This window comes from Camelus bactrianus, chromosome 21, assembly GCF_048773025.1.
Source record: "Camelus bactrianus isolate YW-2024 breed Bactrian camel chromosome 21, ASM4877302v1, whole genome shotgun sequence".
Classification (NCBI taxonomy): Eukaryota; Metazoa; Chordata; class Mammalia; order Artiodactyla; family Camelidae; genus Camelus; species Camelus bactrianus.
The window spans coordinates 11,982,959-12,003,066 of record NC_133559.1 but is presented as its reverse complement, the minus strand read 5'-3'; the positions used below and the strand labels follow the sequence as shown (position 1 = coordinate 12,003,066).

Genomic DNA, 20,108 nt, shown 5'->3' with positions numbered 1-20,108 from the left:
GGGTGACTTGACCTCAGGGCAGCCCCCAGTCCCCGCCAAGCGTTCCTCCGGGACCTGCAGGATGGGAAAACTGCACCAGGAGCATTTGAGGAAGCCTGGATCCCTGACCCACAGACTCAGGTTTTTCAACAGCAACGACACTGGCTGGAGCCCTTCTTGTGCTGGAAGTTTTCCGAGGAGGCAGTATCTAGTTCACTGTGTGCTTGTGGCCACGATGAGGGGTGCGCGTTCGGGCCTTGCCCGCTACCTCCAGGGGCGTGCGTGAGACTGACTGGGCGGTGGTTGACACACCTCGGTTCTTTGGTTACAGGCCAGGGAATACGGTGAGGAGCTGGTATGTTTCAAGGGTAATTTTTGAGAATCCACTCAGCAGTAAGTTTCCGTAGTGTAGTGGTTATCACGTTCGCCTCACACGCGAAAGGTCCCCGGTTCGAAACCGGGCGGAAACAGCAATTGTGCTTTTTCTGCTGGTTGGGCGCTGACATCCATCCCCCAGGTAGTTGCTGATTTGGCTTTGCCAGAACTGTGAGATGTGTTCAGCGGGAAAGTTTGCAGCCAATCGGCCAGTTCAGTTTTTGTTACGTTTTCTGACACTGGAAAGGGAAAGCACTCTTGGCTGCTCAATGAATGAAGTCATGGTTCTGATCTGGATCAGGTCAGACCCTTTTTCAAGCTCTGCTCAGGCTCCAGCCTCTTCAGGTAAGACTGAGACAGGCCATCTCCTGCAGTTAATTTGCAAACCTGTATCAAGACCTAATCCTGTGCCTGACAGTATCTCGTTGATGGCGGGTATCTTTACCCTATAGTCCAGAGGAATGAACAGAACATAGTTGCGGAGCCAGTGTCACAAGTCACTCTCCTCTATCACCCCACCAAACCTGTCTTTACTCCTTCTTTTCTCAACCTAAGTTGCCCTCATGAATTCAGTCCTCAATTGGCAGTTATGGAGATTCTTCATTGCTCCTTCCTCTGAGTTTCCCCACAGGGAATCCTAAAGCCCTTGGTTCTAAGCCAGGTGGAAACCATGTATATTTTCTTTTAATTAAACGTTATTTTCACAATCCCTCACGCCCCGCCACGCCATGGGCAGTTTGCACTGACACTTCTCCAAAGAAGACAGACAGCAAATAATCACATTTAAAGATGTTCCACATCATTAATCATTAGGGAAATGCAAATTTAAAACACAATGAGATATCACTACGCACGTATTAGAACACCTACCATACCAGATTGTCCAGGATGTGCAGGAACTGGAACACTCATATACTACTGGGAGGAACGTAAAATGTTACATCCACTTTGGAACACAGCTTAGAAGTTTCTTTGAAAGTTAAACTACTATAATATGACTTAGCCATTCTAATCCTAGATATTTCCAAGAGAAAATTGAGTGTATGCCCATTGAAAGACTTGTACATGAATGTTCATAGTAGCTTTATTTGTATAACCTAACGCTGGAAACAACCCAAAGGCCACTCAACAGGTGAAGATAAATTATGATTACATTCATACAATTCTGGGCAAAAGAAGTCCAATCAGAAAAAGAGTGTTATATGACTCTATTTATATAAAATTGTAGAAGACGAAAACGATAATGACAGAAAGCCGATCAGTGATTACTTGGTAGGGGGAAGGAGAACGGCAGGCAATAAGGATTAGAAAGGGAAAATTGGGAGGACAATGGATATGTTCACTATCTTAACAGTGGCAGGGCTGCATTATGACTTTCATTGGCCCTAGACACTTTGACCTTTAATGCGACCCTTCATAAAAAATAATTGTTAAATACTAAAATTTTTTAAATTAAAAATTTATATTTATTAATATAGTTTGTTTATATTAAATATAATATATAATTGAATATATAGAATATATGATTACATACTGTATAATTTAAATATATAATTTGTTAATAGAATATTTTACAGCTGCATTGGTATAAAGATGAATGTATTAATATTATATAAAATGTGTAAAATTTTATTTTATTTTGAATTTAAAACAATTTTTTTAAACATTAAAGCATTTTGAATTGAAAATAAAACATTTTTTTATGTGTGCCTAATGGGCAAGTTGGCTCTTCCATTTGAGGATGATTTCACAGATGTATACATGTGTCAAAACTTAGTAAATTATACATTTTAAATATGTACAATTTACTGTATGCCAATTATGCCTTAATACAGCTGTTAAAAATTATTTTAGTATTTCTCAGAAAAAAAATAAACACGTTTGAAGTCTGTTCTGGATACTCACATAAATACATATTTTTAAGTTTCTTATTAAAATTTGAAACTAAAAGTATGAAACTAAAATATTCAGACTGAATAATTTTGGGGTGGCCCTCAGGTATAGTATTAATCTCAATTCATTGTCCTTTATCCACATGGATGGATGCAAGACTCTTCTCTTGCTTTATTTATTTTTGTCTTAGTTTATTATTTTCTTTTATCCTTATTCCATACTTCCACCCCCTCTCTAATATGTTTGATTTATATTTTGAATTTGTATGTATCCTTGTAGACTGTGTAGCTGTTTTTTGTGTAATTGTTTCCTAATTCTTCATGTAAGTTTTTCACTCAGCACTGTGACTTTATGGTCTAACCATGTCACTGTGTGCACATTTAGTCCTTAGTTTCTAACTGCTGTAAATAACTTCATAGTGGGCACCACTCATTTTACTTTTCTTTCCTCCATGATGAATACTAGGTTGTCACCCACTATGAGCTATGACAAACAAAACATTTCTTTATTAAACAAATATTTACAGAGTACCTACTAAGTGCCAGGTACTGTTCTAACATCTAGGGATTCATTAATGACAAATAGAAGCAAAAACAAATCCCTGCCTGCATGGAGTTTACATTCCAGTGGGTGAGACAGATGGTAACAAGATAAAATATATAGTAAGTTTGATGATAATAAGTACTAAAGAGAAATAAAGAGAGCAGCAGGATATTAAATGTGTGGGATGTGTGTGTGAAATTTGAGATAGTGTGGCCAAGGAAGAGCCCCTGAGAAAATAACTGAGTTAAAACCTGAAAGAAGTGAGAGAACTAGCCATGTAGATATCCGGAGAACAAGCTTCCAGGCTGTGGGGCAGCAAGTGCAAAGGTCCTGCAACAGGAGCTAGTTGTTATAGTCCAGAAATGGCAAGAAGACCAGTGTACCTGGGTCAGAATGAGCTAGGAGGAGGTAAAGTGCCTTGTGGGACATTGTAAAGAATTTCATTTTCACTGCATGAAATGGGAGTCTGGGAAATGCATTTCCCTGCAATGCAGAATAGGGCAGAGAATGAATCTAAGGGCAAAAATGCAAATAACCAGCACAACATGGAGCCCATTGATGGTATGGAAGAGAGAAAATACAGCCAAATAGCAACAGGGAAGGAATAACTATAGCTCCCATGATGGCCCTGTTTTCTTCTCTCTTTCTTTTTTTTTTAAATTAAGGCAGGACTTACTTCTTTTTTAGAGGGGGAGGGAAGGTATTAGGTTTATTTATTTGGTGAAGGTACTGGGGATTGAACCCAGGACCTGGAGCATGGTAGGCATGTACCCTACCACTGAGCTACACCTTCCCCTTCTTCTCTAGCTTGAGCCCAAAGTGGTTGATTCCTCTCCCTCACCCTGACCTTGTCCCAGACCAACTACTCTAGCACTCCTAGGTTACCCATCCACTAGCTCCTTTCTGAGTAGATGCCAGTAACCTAGGCAGTGGGGAGGAAGGGCATGGGCAAATTCCTCAGAACTCTGTGACCTTGAAAAGAGTTTATTCCAGTTGGTCAGAGTAATTCAGGGTTTTATGGAGAGCACAAAGAAATAGGGTGATAGGCCCGCCCCACCCAGACTGGCCAGGATCTTCCAGTCTGATCTTCAATGGGACACAAAAGGGAAATCCAGGGGCAGGGAAATAGGCCTTGTTTACAAGAGCAAGACCATGGCTTTCCACGGAGGTTGTGAGGTAAATTTCAGTAAGCATTGGCCCTGAGCTTAGTCAGCGTTTCCCTAAGGTGTTCTTATCACCGTACTCCCTTCCTTGCTGTCATGCAGAGCCCAGGCTGCTGTCATCCCAGGTCTGAGGAATGTATGATGAGCCTTCTGAAGAATTTCAGGATAGAATCAGAGACTTGCCTAAGAAATTAAAAAAAAGAAAAAAAAAAAAAAAAAGAAAAAGGTGGGGGAAGAAGAAAGAAAGAAAAAAAAAAGGCTGGGTCACCTGCACTTTGGGCCTGAAACAAGTAGTCTGCACAACTATTTCCTATTTGGAGAGGCCCCCCGGGGATTTCCCATTGATCCAAAAGCATCCTTGGCTTTCAAAGAGGCCTCTGCACAGGCCAGTAATTCGACCCAGGCTTAGGGACTCAGGTGAGAGCTACACACACTGCTGGGGAAACAGGGTCCATCCAGCTGAGTCAGGAATCTCAGCCATCACCATTTTGCCGAACTTCAGTAAGAATACTGAACAAACTTTCCCCTTTGTTTGGAAAGTAACAGCCAATGTGTGGCAAGGACTGGAAAGGCATCTATAATTCCCATGGTTGGGCCATCTGCCTACACTGGCTAAAAACTGGAAGTGCTTTAGACCCCAGCCGTAGTAGGAGTTTTTAATCATTTTTCATCTTGCATAGCATTCTGCTTTTGGACTTGTTCAAAGACTTCAAGATACATTAATTGAAAAGGACTCAGGTGCAGAGCACTGTGTAAAATATGTAATATTTGGGTAAGGAGAAACGGAGGAAATATATTTATGCACATATAGATATGTGTATACATGTTAAGATTATCTAGGAAAGGCAGACAAGAAGCTGTAACCATGCTTGCTTGTGAGAAAAGTAATGGGACATTGAGGGTAGGGCCGGAAAGGAAACTTAATTTTCCTTGTATACACTTTGTCAAAAGTTCAGAAACAGCAGAAGTAAAACCAATGAATTACCAAAGTAGTAATTAGTAAAAGTTTATTGTGCACACACCAAAAAGACAGTTTACACACCAGAAGCTCTCAAATGAAAACATGGAGGAAGTCTCAGGGGTATACAATCATTCCTCCATATCCGAGGGGGATTGGTTCCTGGCCTCCCTCAAGGACCAAAATCCTTGAATGCTCAAGTCCCTTATATAAAATGGTGTAGTATTTGCATCTAACCTACCCCCATTCTTCTGTATACTTTACACCATCTCTAGATTACTTATAGTATCTAAAACAATGTAAATGATTTGTAAATAGTAGTAAATAAAATGTAAATGCCATGTAAATAGCTGCTGGTTTGTGGCAAATTCAAGTTTTGCTTTATGGAATTTTCCAGAATTTTTTTCACCAAATATTTTGATCTTTGGTTAGTTTAGTCCAAGAATACAAAACCCATGGATACGCAAATAAGCAGCTTATATTAGTGAGGAGTCAGTGACTATTCTTAACAGTGATTGGCTACAACATTAGAATTTTCTTAAATGACAGGCAATTGGTTAGTGGTTACCTCATACCAATTTTGGGGAACAGTTTAAGTTTTGTTTATGACTTCCAGAGGCATAAGCCAGAAGTGACCCAGGTCAAGTTACTCTCCCTGGTCTTGCAAAATAAGCTAAATTAAGCTTTGCTTGCATAATTAAACTGATTTTGCCTGCTCAGGGAATTTTCAAGCCAGTCTTCATTTGTTTTTGCTTTTTTGTAATTTCCTCTTTTTTTCCAATTCCTTTTATTGAGGTATAATTGATATAGAGCACTGTGTAAGTTTAAGGTGTACACCATAATAATGTGACTTATTATATACATCATGAAATGATTACCACAGTAAGTTTAGTGAATATCCATCCTCTCACGTAGATACAAAATAAGAGAAGATTTAAAAAAAAATTTCCTTTGTGATAAGAATTCTTAGGATTTACTTGACTATAACATAGAGCAGTGTTAATAATATTTATTATATTGTACATTATATCCCTCATACTTATTTATCTTATGACTGGCAGTTTGTAGTTTTGACTACCCTTATCCAGTTTTCCCTCTTCCCAGCCCCTACCTCTGGTAACCACAAATCTAACCTTTTTCTATGAAGTTTTTTTTTTTTTTTGAGGGGGAGGCAATTAGGTTTATTTATTTATTTATTTTAATGGAGGTACCAGGGATTGAACCCAGAACCTCATGCATGCTAAGCATGCACTCTACCACTGAGCTATACCCTCCCCTTTCTGTGAGTGTATTTTTTAAGTATAATTGACCTACAACACTATGTTAGTTCCAGATGCACAACATAGTGACTCAACAGTTCTATACATTTCAAAATGATCACCAGGATAAGTCTATTTACCATCCGTCACCATACGAAGATATTGCATTATTATTGATTATATTCCCCATACTGTATATTTCATACCTCTGACTAATTTCCTTTGTAACTAGAAATTTGTATCTTTTAACCTCCCTCACCTATTTCTCTCCTCCTCCCACCCCCTCCCCTCTGGCAACCACCTGTTCTTTGTATTAACAACCTAATTATTGTGTCAATTTATTTTTATTACTTTTATATATTACCTATTCAAAAACTATCAAATGGTTTTTTTCCCAAATGTTTTTAAGATGAAAAAAATGTCATCAAGACTAAATAGAAATAGAGGTATGTGAGCTAACTTTAAGTGAAAATGTCAGTGCAACACAACCTGGAGGGGGCAGAAGACTTCAAGCATGGTAAAGACATTCAACATGAGGAGAAAAGAGCAGTCTAGTTAGGTAAAGGCAAGATTACAGATTTTCATCCCAAAGACAAGGAAGATACGGACTTTAAGGAAATGAGAAAAACGTGCATTTCTCCAAAATTAATTCGTCACATGACGATTTCTCCTTCTTACTCTTGGGGGCGTCCAGGCTGCAGCTAACCCTCCCTTCCTCTTTCTCCGCAAGCTCCGAGGGCCAGCAGCTGGGCAGCGCGTGAGTCACACTGAGACGCCCAGGGATCCCAGAAAGACCTGGGATTCGGGGCCCTGGGCCAGGCTCGCTGACGGTGGACAGCCCGTTCCGGGACACGAACCCTGCACATAGGCCAATGTTGTAGGCCTAACGGTACAACCCCAGAATCCAAATCCAAGGCCGGAAGCCTGAGGCCTGGAAAAGAGGCTGGCCAGGGTTTCCCGAAGTCTGAGGAGGCCCGTTGGGCCCCTGAACCCCGCCCGCCGTCAAGCCACCGCCCGGCCCCGCCTCTCGCCCGCGCCCCGCGCCGTCCTCCTTCCCTCCTCCGCCGTCAAGCCGGCGCCCCGCCCCGCCACCGCCCAGCGCCTTTTCCTGACCCTGCCTCCCCAAGCCGTCAAGCCTGGGGACAGCCCAGTCCCCGTTCCCGTCTGGGCCCGCTAAGATCGAGAGGCTTCCCGCAAGTCAGGCCTGAGTCAGGACCGGAAGGCGGGGAAGGGTTGATCGGTTCCCGACAGTGAGAGCAACACGACACGGTTCTGGCCACACATCGGTGGGAGGGAAGTGGAGCACAAAGCAGGCAGCCTCCTTTTGGCGTCCCCAGTTCGGCCCCAGGATGTGGAAATGACTAGGTCTTGTCCTTGCTCGAGGGGAGCGGCGATCCTGTAGACCTGAACACCTCACAGTTGTGTGCGTGTTCCAGCCGGATCTCGTTCACTCCAGCTGGTCTGTACTAGAAAAGAGTCTTAGTCTAAAGTCATAAAATTAGAGAAGAAATTTGAATTGAGGTGGGATATAGGAAGATTAAGTTTGATTTTGCTACTCAAGTTTTGGACTTGTATCTATCCATCATCTGAGTGCTTGCTGTGACTTAACACTCAAGGTGGGCCAAATGATCAATTGAGACTTTATGCCCAGCTGACTTGCTCTCCATTTCCTTTGCTCTTACCTTGGTTCAGTCTACCATCACCCCTCACCTAAACAACTGCAGAAGACTCCTTATGAGTTTCTGTGCATCTACAGTTGTCATCTTCCAGTACATTCTCCATTTATGTATCTTCAAGTTACATATTTAAACACCAAATCCTAAAGATTCCTTTAATATTTACCAAAAAAAAATTTACCTAACTTTCTTGTTAGAGATTTTGCTATAATATATTTAGATCCCTAAAGCTAAAAAGTAAGTTAGAGACCAACTCTTTCATTTTAAGGATGAGGAAACTGAGTTTCATAGAAGCTAAACAAATTGCTCAAAGGCATACTGGTTAGTAATTGGAGTAGATGGAACATGACTTCCTAATCTAGTGATCTCTTTACCTTTCAAGGGAAGAGGGAAAGCATATAATAATAATAATAATAATAATAATAATAATAATAATAATAATAATAATAATAATAAATAATTAATAATAATAATACCTTACGTTTTTGTAACCCATATTTATACTTAAAAAAATCTGATTTTATCTTTGCAAAACCCTGTGAAGTAACAGAATAGATGTCATTATCCTTCATTTGTAAAATTAAGACAATGAAATACTGAAAGGCTTGGTGACTTGTCCAAGGCCATACGTAGTTATTAATAGAACTGTACCTAAGAATAAGTCTTCAGGCTACTCTTTCAAGGTTTTAAGCTTTTTTTCTTTTTTAAAAAATATTTTTATTACAAAAGAAATGTGTGCTTGTTGTAACCAATCACAACAGAAATGTACAATGAAACTTTCTTAAGCAAGAATGACAAAACAAATGGAGAAGCCATGAAGGAAAAGACATATTTAACTATCTTTTAAAAGATACCATAAATAAAGTAGAAAAACTAGAAACATGCTCCGAGAAATAATTTCAACACATACGGCTGATAAAGTGTATCTCTAATACACAAAGAGTGCCTACAAATTGATAAGAAAAAGAAATACACCAACAGAAAAGTGAGCCAAAGATATGAATAGGCAATTAATTAAAAAAAGGAATTCACTGTAGCCAATAAACATATGAAAAGATGTTGGTAGTCAAGAAACCAAAAATTAAAATAATAGTAATATATCATTTTCACTCATCAGATTGATAAAAAGAAAAAAGAGTAATAGTATTCAGGGACTAAAAGGATGGGAGAAAATGGCACTTTTGTATCTTGCTGGTGGGAATATAAATTACTGTATATTTTAAAAAGTAACCTGGCAGTATATACTAAAGATAAAAATACATGTTCACTTTTATCCAGCAACTCCACTTTTAAGCATACTGAAAAAAAAAAAAATCAGACAGAAGGCCAAATGTATAAAATGTACAAAGATGTCTGTTATAATATTGTGGTAGCAAAAAAGTGGAAATATTTTGAATGCCCATCAACAGGGTAATGACTGAATAAATGTCTCCACTATGGGATGTTAGGCAGCTATTTAAAAGAATGAGATAAATTTATACATACTTTGTGGTTCTGTTTTCTCCAGTATTTGTGTTTCCTTTTGGCTATTGAGCCTCTGAACCTACTTCCTCTGTTTGAGGAATCCCCATTCAACCACCACTGCCTCTGCCTTAAAAGATACCCTTCCTCCCACCATAAAATGCCGGCTATTCACTTTTCTAGCCTCCATTACAGCTGGAAAATCTGCAGATCAGATGCACCAGTCTTGAATTGGAAACAAGTGAGGGGAAGAAGCAGGGAAGGCAGTGACTGCAGCCCAGTGAGGGGCATGGCAACAGGGGCAACAGCTTCAGCCAGTTTCTAGAGGTGGTAGTCAGGGTGACTCTAATAGCAGCACCCTATGTCCAGAATGCGGGACTGGCTACATATTTGTGGGGTCTCTGATACCTGAATGATATATTAAATAAAAAAGGCAAGTTGCAGAGTAATGTGTATAGTACAAGAAAACATACTAGAAGGATACATAGCAAGTACTTAAGATTATTTAGTGCCAGAAAGAGTTCCCTGACATAATTTCTCCTCCAACTCCTACAGTAATGTAATTTTCAGTGGGGCATATAGCCTCTTAAAATAAAAATTATGTATTTCATAGCCTGCTATGTTTTCAGCTAGGTCGGCCAGTGACTCAGTTCAGGCCAATGAGACAAAAATGGAAATATGTTTGTGTGATAGCTTCCAGGATCATTCCTCTGAAGGCAAAATTTGAGAGTGGTTTAAGGCAATGTGTTCTCAGAGAAGAGGTATGAATGACGGTTGAGTGGCTTATGCATGTAAAAAGGAGAGACAGAGAGCTCCAGAAAGAGGTGTTCCTCCTGGTACTTGTTAAAATGAAATATGAGAACTTACCCTAGCATCATTCATCAGTACACAGTTTCATTACTTCTTGGCAGTCTTCAGTAAGGTTCATATTACACGGTACTTTATTTTTCTTCAATTTTTTCTTATTGTGGTAAAACACACATGACATAAAAGTTACTTAACCCTTTTTAAGTGCACAATTCATTTTTAAGTACATTCATATTGTTGTGCAGCCATCACCATTATCCATTTCCGGAATTCTTTTCATCTTGTAAAACTGAAACTCTGTACTGACTAAACAATAACTCCTCATTCCCCCTCTTCCCCGGTAGAATGGCAACCATCATTCTACTTTCTGCCTCTTTGATGTCTGACTACTCTAAGTACCTCATATAATTGGAATCATTCATTATTTGTCTCTTTATGACAGGCTTATTTCATTTAACATAATGTCTTCAAGTTTCATCCAATGTGTCATATGTCACAATGTAGCACATGTCAGAATTTCATGCTTTTTTAAGGCTGAAAGTATTTCATTGTATAAGGTTCACATTACTTTTTGTTACATTAAGAACTATGGCCTTTAGCAACATGTTTCTTGTATTTTGCACACAGGAAGAGTCACCACTCCTAGTTAGGCCAAATTTTTCCCTCCGGGATTTCAGTGTGTCTGGAAATTCACCTTTTAAAGGGAGGAAGTGAAGACAGAACAAAGAAAGGTGTGGGAATTGGCTGAAATAATTCTTCGAATGAGTAATTTCCTGGACAGTATTCTCAAGCTAGATATGTAGATGGGCAGGCCCCCAGACCTGAATTAAGGAGTTCGATTTTTTATAGGACCAGAAAATGAACTTAGGAAACTAGACTGTTTTTGGTGTTCTTTTCTTTTTGTATTCTTATTTAAAACTGAAAGGAGATTGGAGATGTATGCTGAGGTGGCAACCCTTAACTGTTCTCTACGAGGGAGAGACCACAGTGTGACAAGGAGTGGGGAAGAGTGATAAACTTTTAGAAACTGGAGTAGATGTTAGGAGAGGATCTACTCTAAATGAGTTTCCTCTGAGTAGTTTCCACTATGTGAGGTCAGATGAGACCCAGGGTAGCCCAGCACACAAGGACCCTCCCATCATACCTACAGAGGCCACTTTCAGTGTGGGCTCATCTCTAACTCTCCTCTCCCTGCCAGGAACTGAAGAGACTGTGCCAGTACCTTTCCCCACCGTCAGTTTTCTGAGAAGGCAGCTTTCACGCATCTGACCTCAATGGTCTGTGGGACTCTGGGGGAGTCCTGAGGGGTGGGAGATGCCTGGAGTTCACCCTGTCACACTTTATCTGGCTCAGGAGAATCACTCTTCATCTCCTACTCATCACTATTTCTCACTCGGTTTTCTCACTAAAGCAACGCCTTGGGGGGAGCTATTTCACTGAGTACACAGTGACACTGGTATATTAATCACCCTCTTGTTGGGCAGAGGTGGTGGCAATCCTCCAATAGGAAGCTGAAGTTCCTTCCCCACTCTGAGCTGAGTGACCAAAATTTTCTTGGCTCTTAGAGCCTCTCATGTCTCTCATCTCCCCACTTCCTTTTAAACTTGACTGTGTCCCTGACACTTGGCTATCCCATTGCTTAATATCTTCCATCACCCTCCTCCTCATGACTCTGATACTTATGTAATTTAAGGGTTTGGCAGCAGGAGACAATGGGCAAAAGATTTCTTCCTTTGCAGTGTAGGGAATGGGGGACTTGTTGTAAAACTAATGTCCACTAGAGGGAGACTTAGTCTTAAGAAAGAAAACTGGATATGAAATTTGTCATGTTGAGAGGAAGCAGAAATATTAACTCGTTTATATACAGCTTTTGTATTTAGCTAACTAACTCTTTAAAAGAAAAAAAATTTCTTTGTTTTTAAAATAATGAGAATTTGTTTTCTTACTTTAGGAATTACTTTTGTTTTTAACTTAATTTTTATAATTTTGTACAATATTTATACAGTTCTAAAATCAATTTTGCAAAACAGGGTATATTCAAAGTTTATCTTCTACTCCTGTCCTCTCCACCTTATCTCTTCTATCTCCCTAAAGGTAATCACTAATTATACCATTTATTTTTCCATCATTTTTCTATTAGAAACACATATTTATATCTACTTTTTTATGTAAACGATAGCACAGTATTCACATGTCCTACACCATGCTTTATTCACTTAAAAGTATTTCTTGGTGATCACTCCATAGCAGCATCTTCCTTGTTGCTTTTTACAGCTGCATAATATTACATTGTGTGGCAGTATCATAGTATTCTACTGACAGATATGTGGGTTGTTTCCATTCTGTAGCTATTACAAATAATGCTGCATTTAATAGTGCACACTTCTTATTTTTGCCAGAGTATTTTCGGGATAGATTGCTAGAAGTAGGATTACTTAATCAAAAGGCATGATACTGCGGTAGGTATAGCTCAGTGGTGGAGTGTATGCTTAGCATGCACAAGGTCCTGGGTTCCATCCCCAGTACCTCCATTGAATAAATAAATGGAAAAGGCACTGATAATTGTGCTAGCTAGATACTGCCAAATTGTCCACCGCGAGGGTTGTGACATTTTACATTTCCACACCCAACATATTAGAATGCTTGTTTCCTTATAGGCTGACCAACAGAGTATGTTATCAAAGTTTTGGATTTTTGCAGTCTTATGGGTAAGAAATAGTATCTCTGTGTAGTTTTAATTTCCATTTTTAAAAATTATGAGCAATGTTGAACATCTTTTCATATGGTTAACAGTAATTTGTATTTCTTTCCCTGTGATATGCCTGATTATGTATCTCTAACCCAGTTTTCTATAGGGTTATTAGTCTTCTGTATTTTTAGAACTTCTTTAAAAATCAAAGATATTAACTCTTTATAATATAACTTATTTGTCCCAGTTGTCTTTTTACTTTTTGTTGTTGTTGTTGTTATTGTTATGTATTAAAACTTATCAATGCATCTGTGGAGATAAGCACACATTTTTTTTTCACCTTGATATGATGAACTATATTAATGGATTTCCTAATTTGACTATCCATTTCTACATCCATGGAGTACTTTCCACTTGGTCTTAATACAATTTTTTTAATGTACTGTTGGATTCTGCTTACTAATGTTTTATATAAGATTTCTGCATCAATATTAATAAGTGAAATTGATCTGCAGTGTTTTTGTTTAGACTTTGTCATGGTTCCAAAATTCAGGTTTGGGAATCAATGTTATTCTTACTTCATAAAATGAATTTGGGAATTTTTCTTCTTTTGCTATGCTGTAAAATACTTTAAGAAACTTATCTTCTTAAACTTTAAATTTTAATAATATCCTCTGTGAAACTATCTGGGCCTGTTTGGTTTTGTGGGGGAACTCTAGTTTTCTAGTTTCTTTTATGTTTAAATGGTTTGTTTAGACTCTGTCTCCACAAGGATCAATTCTGTTAAATTGTGCTTTTACACAAAATTATACATTAAATGTAGATTTTCAAACATATTTACAAAGAGTATTTTTTAAATTTCCTCTTCTTGTCTCTTCCTAATTACATGTATTTGTGCTGTCTTCTTTTCTTGAGTAGTTTAGCTAAGAATTTACCAATTTAATTTTTTCAGTTTTTGATTTTAGTATAACTTTTTGTTTTCAAACCCATTATTTCTGCCTTTCTTTTAACTAATTTCTTCCTTCTAATTTGGTTTACTTTTTTCCCCTAGTCTTTTGAGTCATAAAGTTCATTCATTTATTTTTACTTTCTAATTTTTATACATATAGGTATTTAATATTATAAAAGTTTCTCTGATAGCTGTTTTAACTATTTCCCATAGATTCTGGTTTTCATTATTACTATTATCAATTTGTTTTACATTTCTCCTTTGGCCCAGATGTGGGTAACAACATATTTTTAAATTTTTCATTTGGAAATTTGAATTTGAGATTTTCCTGTGGCCTAAGACGTGAATGTGCCACATTTTTGTGATTTTTGTGAATCTTTTATATGCATTTGGAAAAAGAAGCATATTCTCTATTATCAAGGTTCAGAGTTTAATATATATTAAATCTTTCCTATTTATTATGTTGTTTAGGTTGTCTGTACCTGGGCTAATTTCCTATTCACTTCATCTTTCTAGATCTGAGAGATTGGTTAAAGTCTCCTATTATCAGTGTGCTTCTATTTTTCTCCATATTAAATGTAATTCTTTCTCTTTTTTAAATTGTGCTAAAAACTTATCTCTTCTAAACCTCTTAAGTCAGAATTCTACTTTCTTGGCTAATTAAAATTGCAACCCCTGCTTAAAGAAAAAAAATCTGGTACATTTTTGTTTTAGTCATTTATTTTTAGCCTTCCTGAATCTCTTCATTTTAGATGTTTCTTTTATAAGCATAGTGTTGAAATTTACTTTTTTAGTCAATGTGAAAATCATTTCTTTTTAACAGATGTGATAAGCCCATTTATGTATTTATGTAATAAATATATTTAATCTTAGATCTGTTTTATGTTATATATTTTTATATATTTAAGTCTCTCATCATGTGATCTATTTCATTTGGTTCCTCCTCTCTGCCACCCTCCTTTTTAAAAAGACATACCTTCTAAGGGACAAGGGACTGATAATCATCCCTTACAATGCTCACCTGGTTCTCAATTATCTATTTCTTTGGACAGATTTCATAATTCAGGAAGCACAGTTCCATTTTCTCCCTAATTCTGACAACCCAGTAGATAGGTATGCTAATGCCATTTTAGATAAGTCTCAAAGAGGTTGTCCAAATATTAGGTATGTGTCCCGCCACCACCACTTCATTCTCCAAATCTGGTGCTTTCCACACTATGTCTTTCTCTCATCATGCCTGCTCAATCCTGCATCACCAGCAATTCATTCCACCTCAGAAAAGCCAGGAGTCATTTAAGGACCAAGGATATGTTTTTCTTTGGGGGAACAAATCTGAGTTAGTGGCTATTCAAAACATCTTTGCTTTGTTATTCTGAGAAAATGTAGTGGACCCTGTAAACTGGGTCTCAGCAGTACTGAGTCCCTACCATGCTATGGCATTATCTAAACACTTTATTCACTTTACCTAATTTATCCTGTAAAGGTTCTACTATCTCTACAATACAAATGACTACAGAAACTCAGTGAAGGGACACCAACTGCTTACTGTCATACAGCTCTTATGTTCCTATGTCGAGTAGGGACTCAAATCCCAGTGTCTGGCTCTGAAGTCTGTGGTACTTAGACCACACTCTCCAATGAACAGAGCTCTTGGCATTCCATAGTTTGTTACCATGGTTAAAGACCCCAGTCAAAGACAACCTATAAATTCTTAAGCAGGGTAAGTTATGCTAGGAAAAAATCAGAGCCACTATTCAGCCAATTTTCTCATGTTTATTTACTCTGTTCCTCACATCTCTAAAATGAAAATGAACCCAGGTTTCAAAGGAAAAGATCAAGGGCAGTGTCAGCCAAGAAAGTGAGTAACAAGAAGGGAAAGGCAGCCCCTCCCTGTTAATTGGGAGGTAGTCCCAGAAGGTCAGCCTTCTGAGGTTGCCAAGCAACAAAGGTAAACAGCAGGAAGTGGCAGGATCATGGCCACTAACTACAGTGCCAACCAGGTAAGTACTCTTTTTCCTTCTCTTTGACTTTTAATTTTGTCTTCCCAGTAAATCCAAAATTAATTCCAACAGTTAATCAATATTTTAAGTTATAATCAGATGTTTATATTCTTGTTTTTTTGCACTAAGTCTTCAAAATCCAGTGTATTTTACATAGTTGACTTTTGAACAAGGTAGGGATTAGGGCAGTTGAAAATCTGCATATAACTTTACAGTAGGCCCTCTGTATCCAGGGTTCCACATCCACAGAGTCAATCAACCATAGATCATGTGGTACTGTAGTACATATTGAAAAAGAAATCTGTAAGTGAACCCACACAGTTCAAACCCATATTGCTCAAGGGCCAACTGTACTTACAAAGCACCTCAATATGGACTAGTCACATTTCAAGTGCTCAATAGCTGTATGTGGCTAGTGGCTCCATGTTGGACAGCATACAGATGAAACAAATGGTGAGTTACACTGAGTTAAAGTGAGTGACTCTATAGTGAGTTATAAGTCTAGCATGGTCATTCATGCCTTTGGTCTTCAACTCTGAAGAACAGTGCCTATTTACTTTCTGGGCTTGGGGACTTTGAGCCTCATAAGGATTCTCATCTCTTTCCACAGTATGAAAAAGCTTTCTCACCCAAGTATCTGCAGAACTGGTCTCTCGCCAAGCCAACAAAAGAGGTACTCCATGTTCAGTGCACCCACGAGGCCGGTTTCTGGTTCTTTATGCTGTACTCTGTGTAATTCACTGACACCTAACGTCTTTCAGCCGTCTTTAAACTCCCATACCCTCCTCTCCCTCAGCCCTTAATTCAAGCCCTTCAGATACTTCCTCTACTTTAAAAAAAAAATTGGGGGGTGGGGTGGGTAATTAGGTTTATTTATTTGAGTACTGGGGATTGAATCCAGGACCTCATGCATACTAAGCATGTACTCCACCACTGGAGCTATACCCTTCCCCCTCTTTTTAAAAAGGATATTGAGATCTTTTGTTTAATTAATTAATTTTGATGGGGAGGTAATTAGGTTTATTTATTTTAACGGAGGTACTGGGGATTGAACCCAGGACTTTTTGCATGCTAACTGCACACTCTACCACTAAGCTATACCCCCTCCCTTCTCCCACTTCTTCACTCCATTTTCACAAGCACTGCTCTTCCCACCTCTACCCCAGAGGATTTCTTCCCATGAAGGCTACACTCAGATTATCGCCAATGATCATGGACATCTGTTGCCTTCAGTGCCCCGTTCCAAGGTGAGATACTCATCTCCATTCTTATCAAGAACAGTAAAGAACTGAGGCATAGAAATGGGAGTACTACAGGGGAAACTTGCAATCTCCTACAGCCACTATTCAGAAAATTTAAGTTCAATCTTGTATGTTCATGTATAACTGAAAAATTGTGCTCTACACTGGAATTTGACACAACATTGTAAAATGACTATAACTCAATAAAAAATTGTTAAAAAAAAAAAAAGTTCAATCTAATTCACATTGTAATACAAGTGCCCTCAAACTTCCAGCCAGTTTATCCAACAGGACAGGATTGTATTTAAAGAATTCCTTAAATTGATGAATGATCTGTATAAACAAACACATTCAGGTGATATTTATGTAGTGGGTATTCTGCCAAACTTAGCCTAAGGATGCAGAATTTAAGCCAGCAGAGGTAAAGGAATGAAAAAATTAGGGAAACCTAAATGGGGGAGCGGGCAGGAAGAGTAGAGAGATTATTCAGTCTTGTTTCACTACCATGCGTTCCCAAAGGTAAAAGATGGAATTAGGACAGAGGCCTTGTCAATAGGTCAGTTACTGGGAGTGAGAAACCGTATTGAGGAACCCCATCTTTTTTCTTTTAGGCAAATCCTTGGGGATCCTTCATGGGCACATGGCAAATGCCTCTGAAGGTACCCCCTGCTCAGGTGACCCTGACCTCCCGTACAGCTGCTGGTGCTGCCTCCCTCACCAAATGGATACAGAAAAATCCTGATTTACTGAAGGCCTCCAATGGGCTGTGTCCTGAAATCTTAGGCAAGGTATCTATTTTTCCCACCTAACCTCAAATCCTATTGTCTTTGTTTCTTTGCAACCTCAAAAATGCCTATTGTTATATCACCACAACCCCAGCAGGGGGAACCTCTGACCAATTCTGCCTTATCCTGTCTGTCCTCAATCAAGTTCTGAGGCCAGAAGGGATAAGCTAAGGATCTTATTCCCACCCTCACCCCCTAACCCCACACAGTACAAAATGATCTAATCTCAAGGAGATGTTAGTGGTATCATATTTAACTTACTTGAAACCTGACCTTTGGTCCATGGTATACACAGAGAAAAAGGGATTTAGAATTTTGAGATGGACAGGGAATGATCTAGGCCTAACCAGAAACAATTGTCTCTTCTATTCCATCCCTGACAGCCACATGATTCAGACAGTCAGAAGAAACTCAGGAAGTCTATCACAAAGACTGTACAACAAGCAACAAGTCCAACCATAATCCCAAACTCCCCAGCCTCAAGTCTCAATACCCTAGATCAACTCCAAAGCTCACATCCCTCGGCAGGTCACACTCCAGGTCCCCAAACCCCAGCTAGCTCTCCTAAGAGCCCACCTGGAAGCCCATGCATGCTAGAACACTGTGCAGGTCCTGATCTAGCCGAGGTCCAGAAATGCAAACCTGGAACTTCATAAAGGACTGGGACCACACTGAGAAAACCTGTCTAGAGACTGAGTGAATGAAGTAAGCAAGACCCTCAGTCGAAAATTATGGGTGGGAATAAAGGCAAATTCAGAAAAAATAAACATCATTTGTTGAATCTTTTACTGATTTGGACTTTATCTTCCTGCTGTAGCTGCCTTTTGTAACCCAAAACTAGGAGAAGGATTGGGGGAAACAGAGCAGGGAAAAGAACAAGACAGTGGCTTGAGGTGGAACACATTTTTACAAGGATTGAGTTAGTTATACTCCAGAAATGACCAAAAGGAGGTTGGTCTGAATCACAGCAAAAGAAACCTCAAATAACCAGTCCCTCACACCTAACCCTTCACTTTTCATCCTAAGCATGAACTATAAAGTCAGAAGTACAATCATTTGGTAGAGCATATGTATGTGTAATCGGAGAAGGTGGGGAAGAAAAGGTATAGGAAGCCAGAGAAGACATGATCCTTGTCTAAGACTTCATATCTGATGAAAGAACACACAGGGAAAACAGATTAGAGTTACAAAAGGAAAACTCAAAAAAAAAGAACAAATATAATTTCAAAACAGAAGATACAGAAGTGATTGGAAGGTGGAGAAGAAAAAAAAGAGAGAGAAGAAAAACAAAGGGATATGGTAAGTAGAAAGAGCAGAATAACAAACATGATGACCACTCTGCCACTCCCCTGACCACTCTAACCCAAATTATAAAAAGACACCAAAAAAGTTCCCTATCCATTTCCCAGCTCCCAATTTGTTTATCATTATTCCCATTCTGCATCTTTCTGGCACTAGCTGTTCAATTTAATGCCCTTGCCAAACCTTTCCCAGTCCCAATGCCCAACTGTTCCCTCATGAACACGTCCCTCACTATAAGGACAAGTACAGAAGACATATGGTGTAAGCTAGAGGAAGGCTACAAAGACTTCCCAGAGCCAATCTAGCAAAAAGGAAAGAAGTGATCATCACTTAAAGCCAAAGACTACTTGGGAGCTGGGATAAAGACTGTTGAGGCAGCTAAGTAAGGTCTTCCTCTCTAAATGACACCAATTACAGTCACTTTCTTCTCTCAAACCCACAGCTAATTTAATTGGTTGGCTAACAACTCAAGAGTGACAGGCAAGATAGATCTGTCATCCCAGAGTTTCCAAAGACTATTAAAACAGCATTCTTGCCAATGGAGTCAGGGACCCAAAAGCCTGGCATATATGAATTATGAAAGTAGCAAGTTTTCTCATTAAATTATAAATGTTTGCCAGGTTTTCAACAATCTCTTCTTTCTTATCTCTACTCTTCTCTCTCCCTGAATCTACAGACTTAGCTCATAGTCCCTTGCCTGTCAGCTCTATTGGTCCACTGGATCATAATTTGCTGAGGCTTAATAATGAGTTCTCAGTGGGATTTTGAAGCCTGCAATAACCCACAAGCTCTCCACATGCTTAATTTTTCTCTTGCCCCCTCCTTTTCTGAGATGCCATGATATTAAACCCCTGGCTACTTGTATTTGATTCCCTGAAAATTTTCTCAGTGGTCCCTTGTAGGAAAAACTGTTTCCCTCCCGGGAAAGGTCAGGCTGGAGGATGTAAATGCCTGAGTCTAAAGGGAGGGGGAGGATATTGGCTCCTTCCCAGTCACCATTCTCTTGGTTTCTCAAGATTTTAAGGAGA

General features: G+C 38.9%; 1 protein-coding gene and 2 non-coding genes across 3 annotated transcripts; 2 read left to right on the top strand and 1 right to left on the bottom strand.

Moving 5' to 3' along the window:
- Positions 1–376: 376 nt before the first annotated feature.
- TRNAV-CAC (transfer RNA valine (anticodon CAC)) lies at positions 377–449 on the top strand. Its single transcript has one exon. It is a non-coding gene; the product is annotated as a tRNA-Val (tRNA).
- A 15,221-nt stretch (positions 450–15,670) lies between these two features.
- On the top strand, positions 15,671–18,434 carry CFAP126 (cilia and flagella associated protein 126). Its single transcript, XM_074349975.1, has 5 exons — positions 15,671–15,752; positions 16,363–16,425; positions 16,919–16,999; positions 17,605–17,781; positions 18,162–18,434. Exons 1-5 carry the CDS (start codon positions 15,726–15,728, stop codon positions 18,432–18,434), a joined length of 621 nt encoding a protein of 206 aa, XP_074206076.1. The 5' UTR covers positions 15,671–15,725.
- TRNAL-UAG (transfer RNA leucine (anticodon UAG)) lies at positions 16,786–16,857 on the bottom strand. The gene has a single exon. It is a non-coding gene; the product is annotated as a tRNA-Leu (tRNA).
- Positions 18,435–20,108: the final 1,674 nt, after the last annotated feature.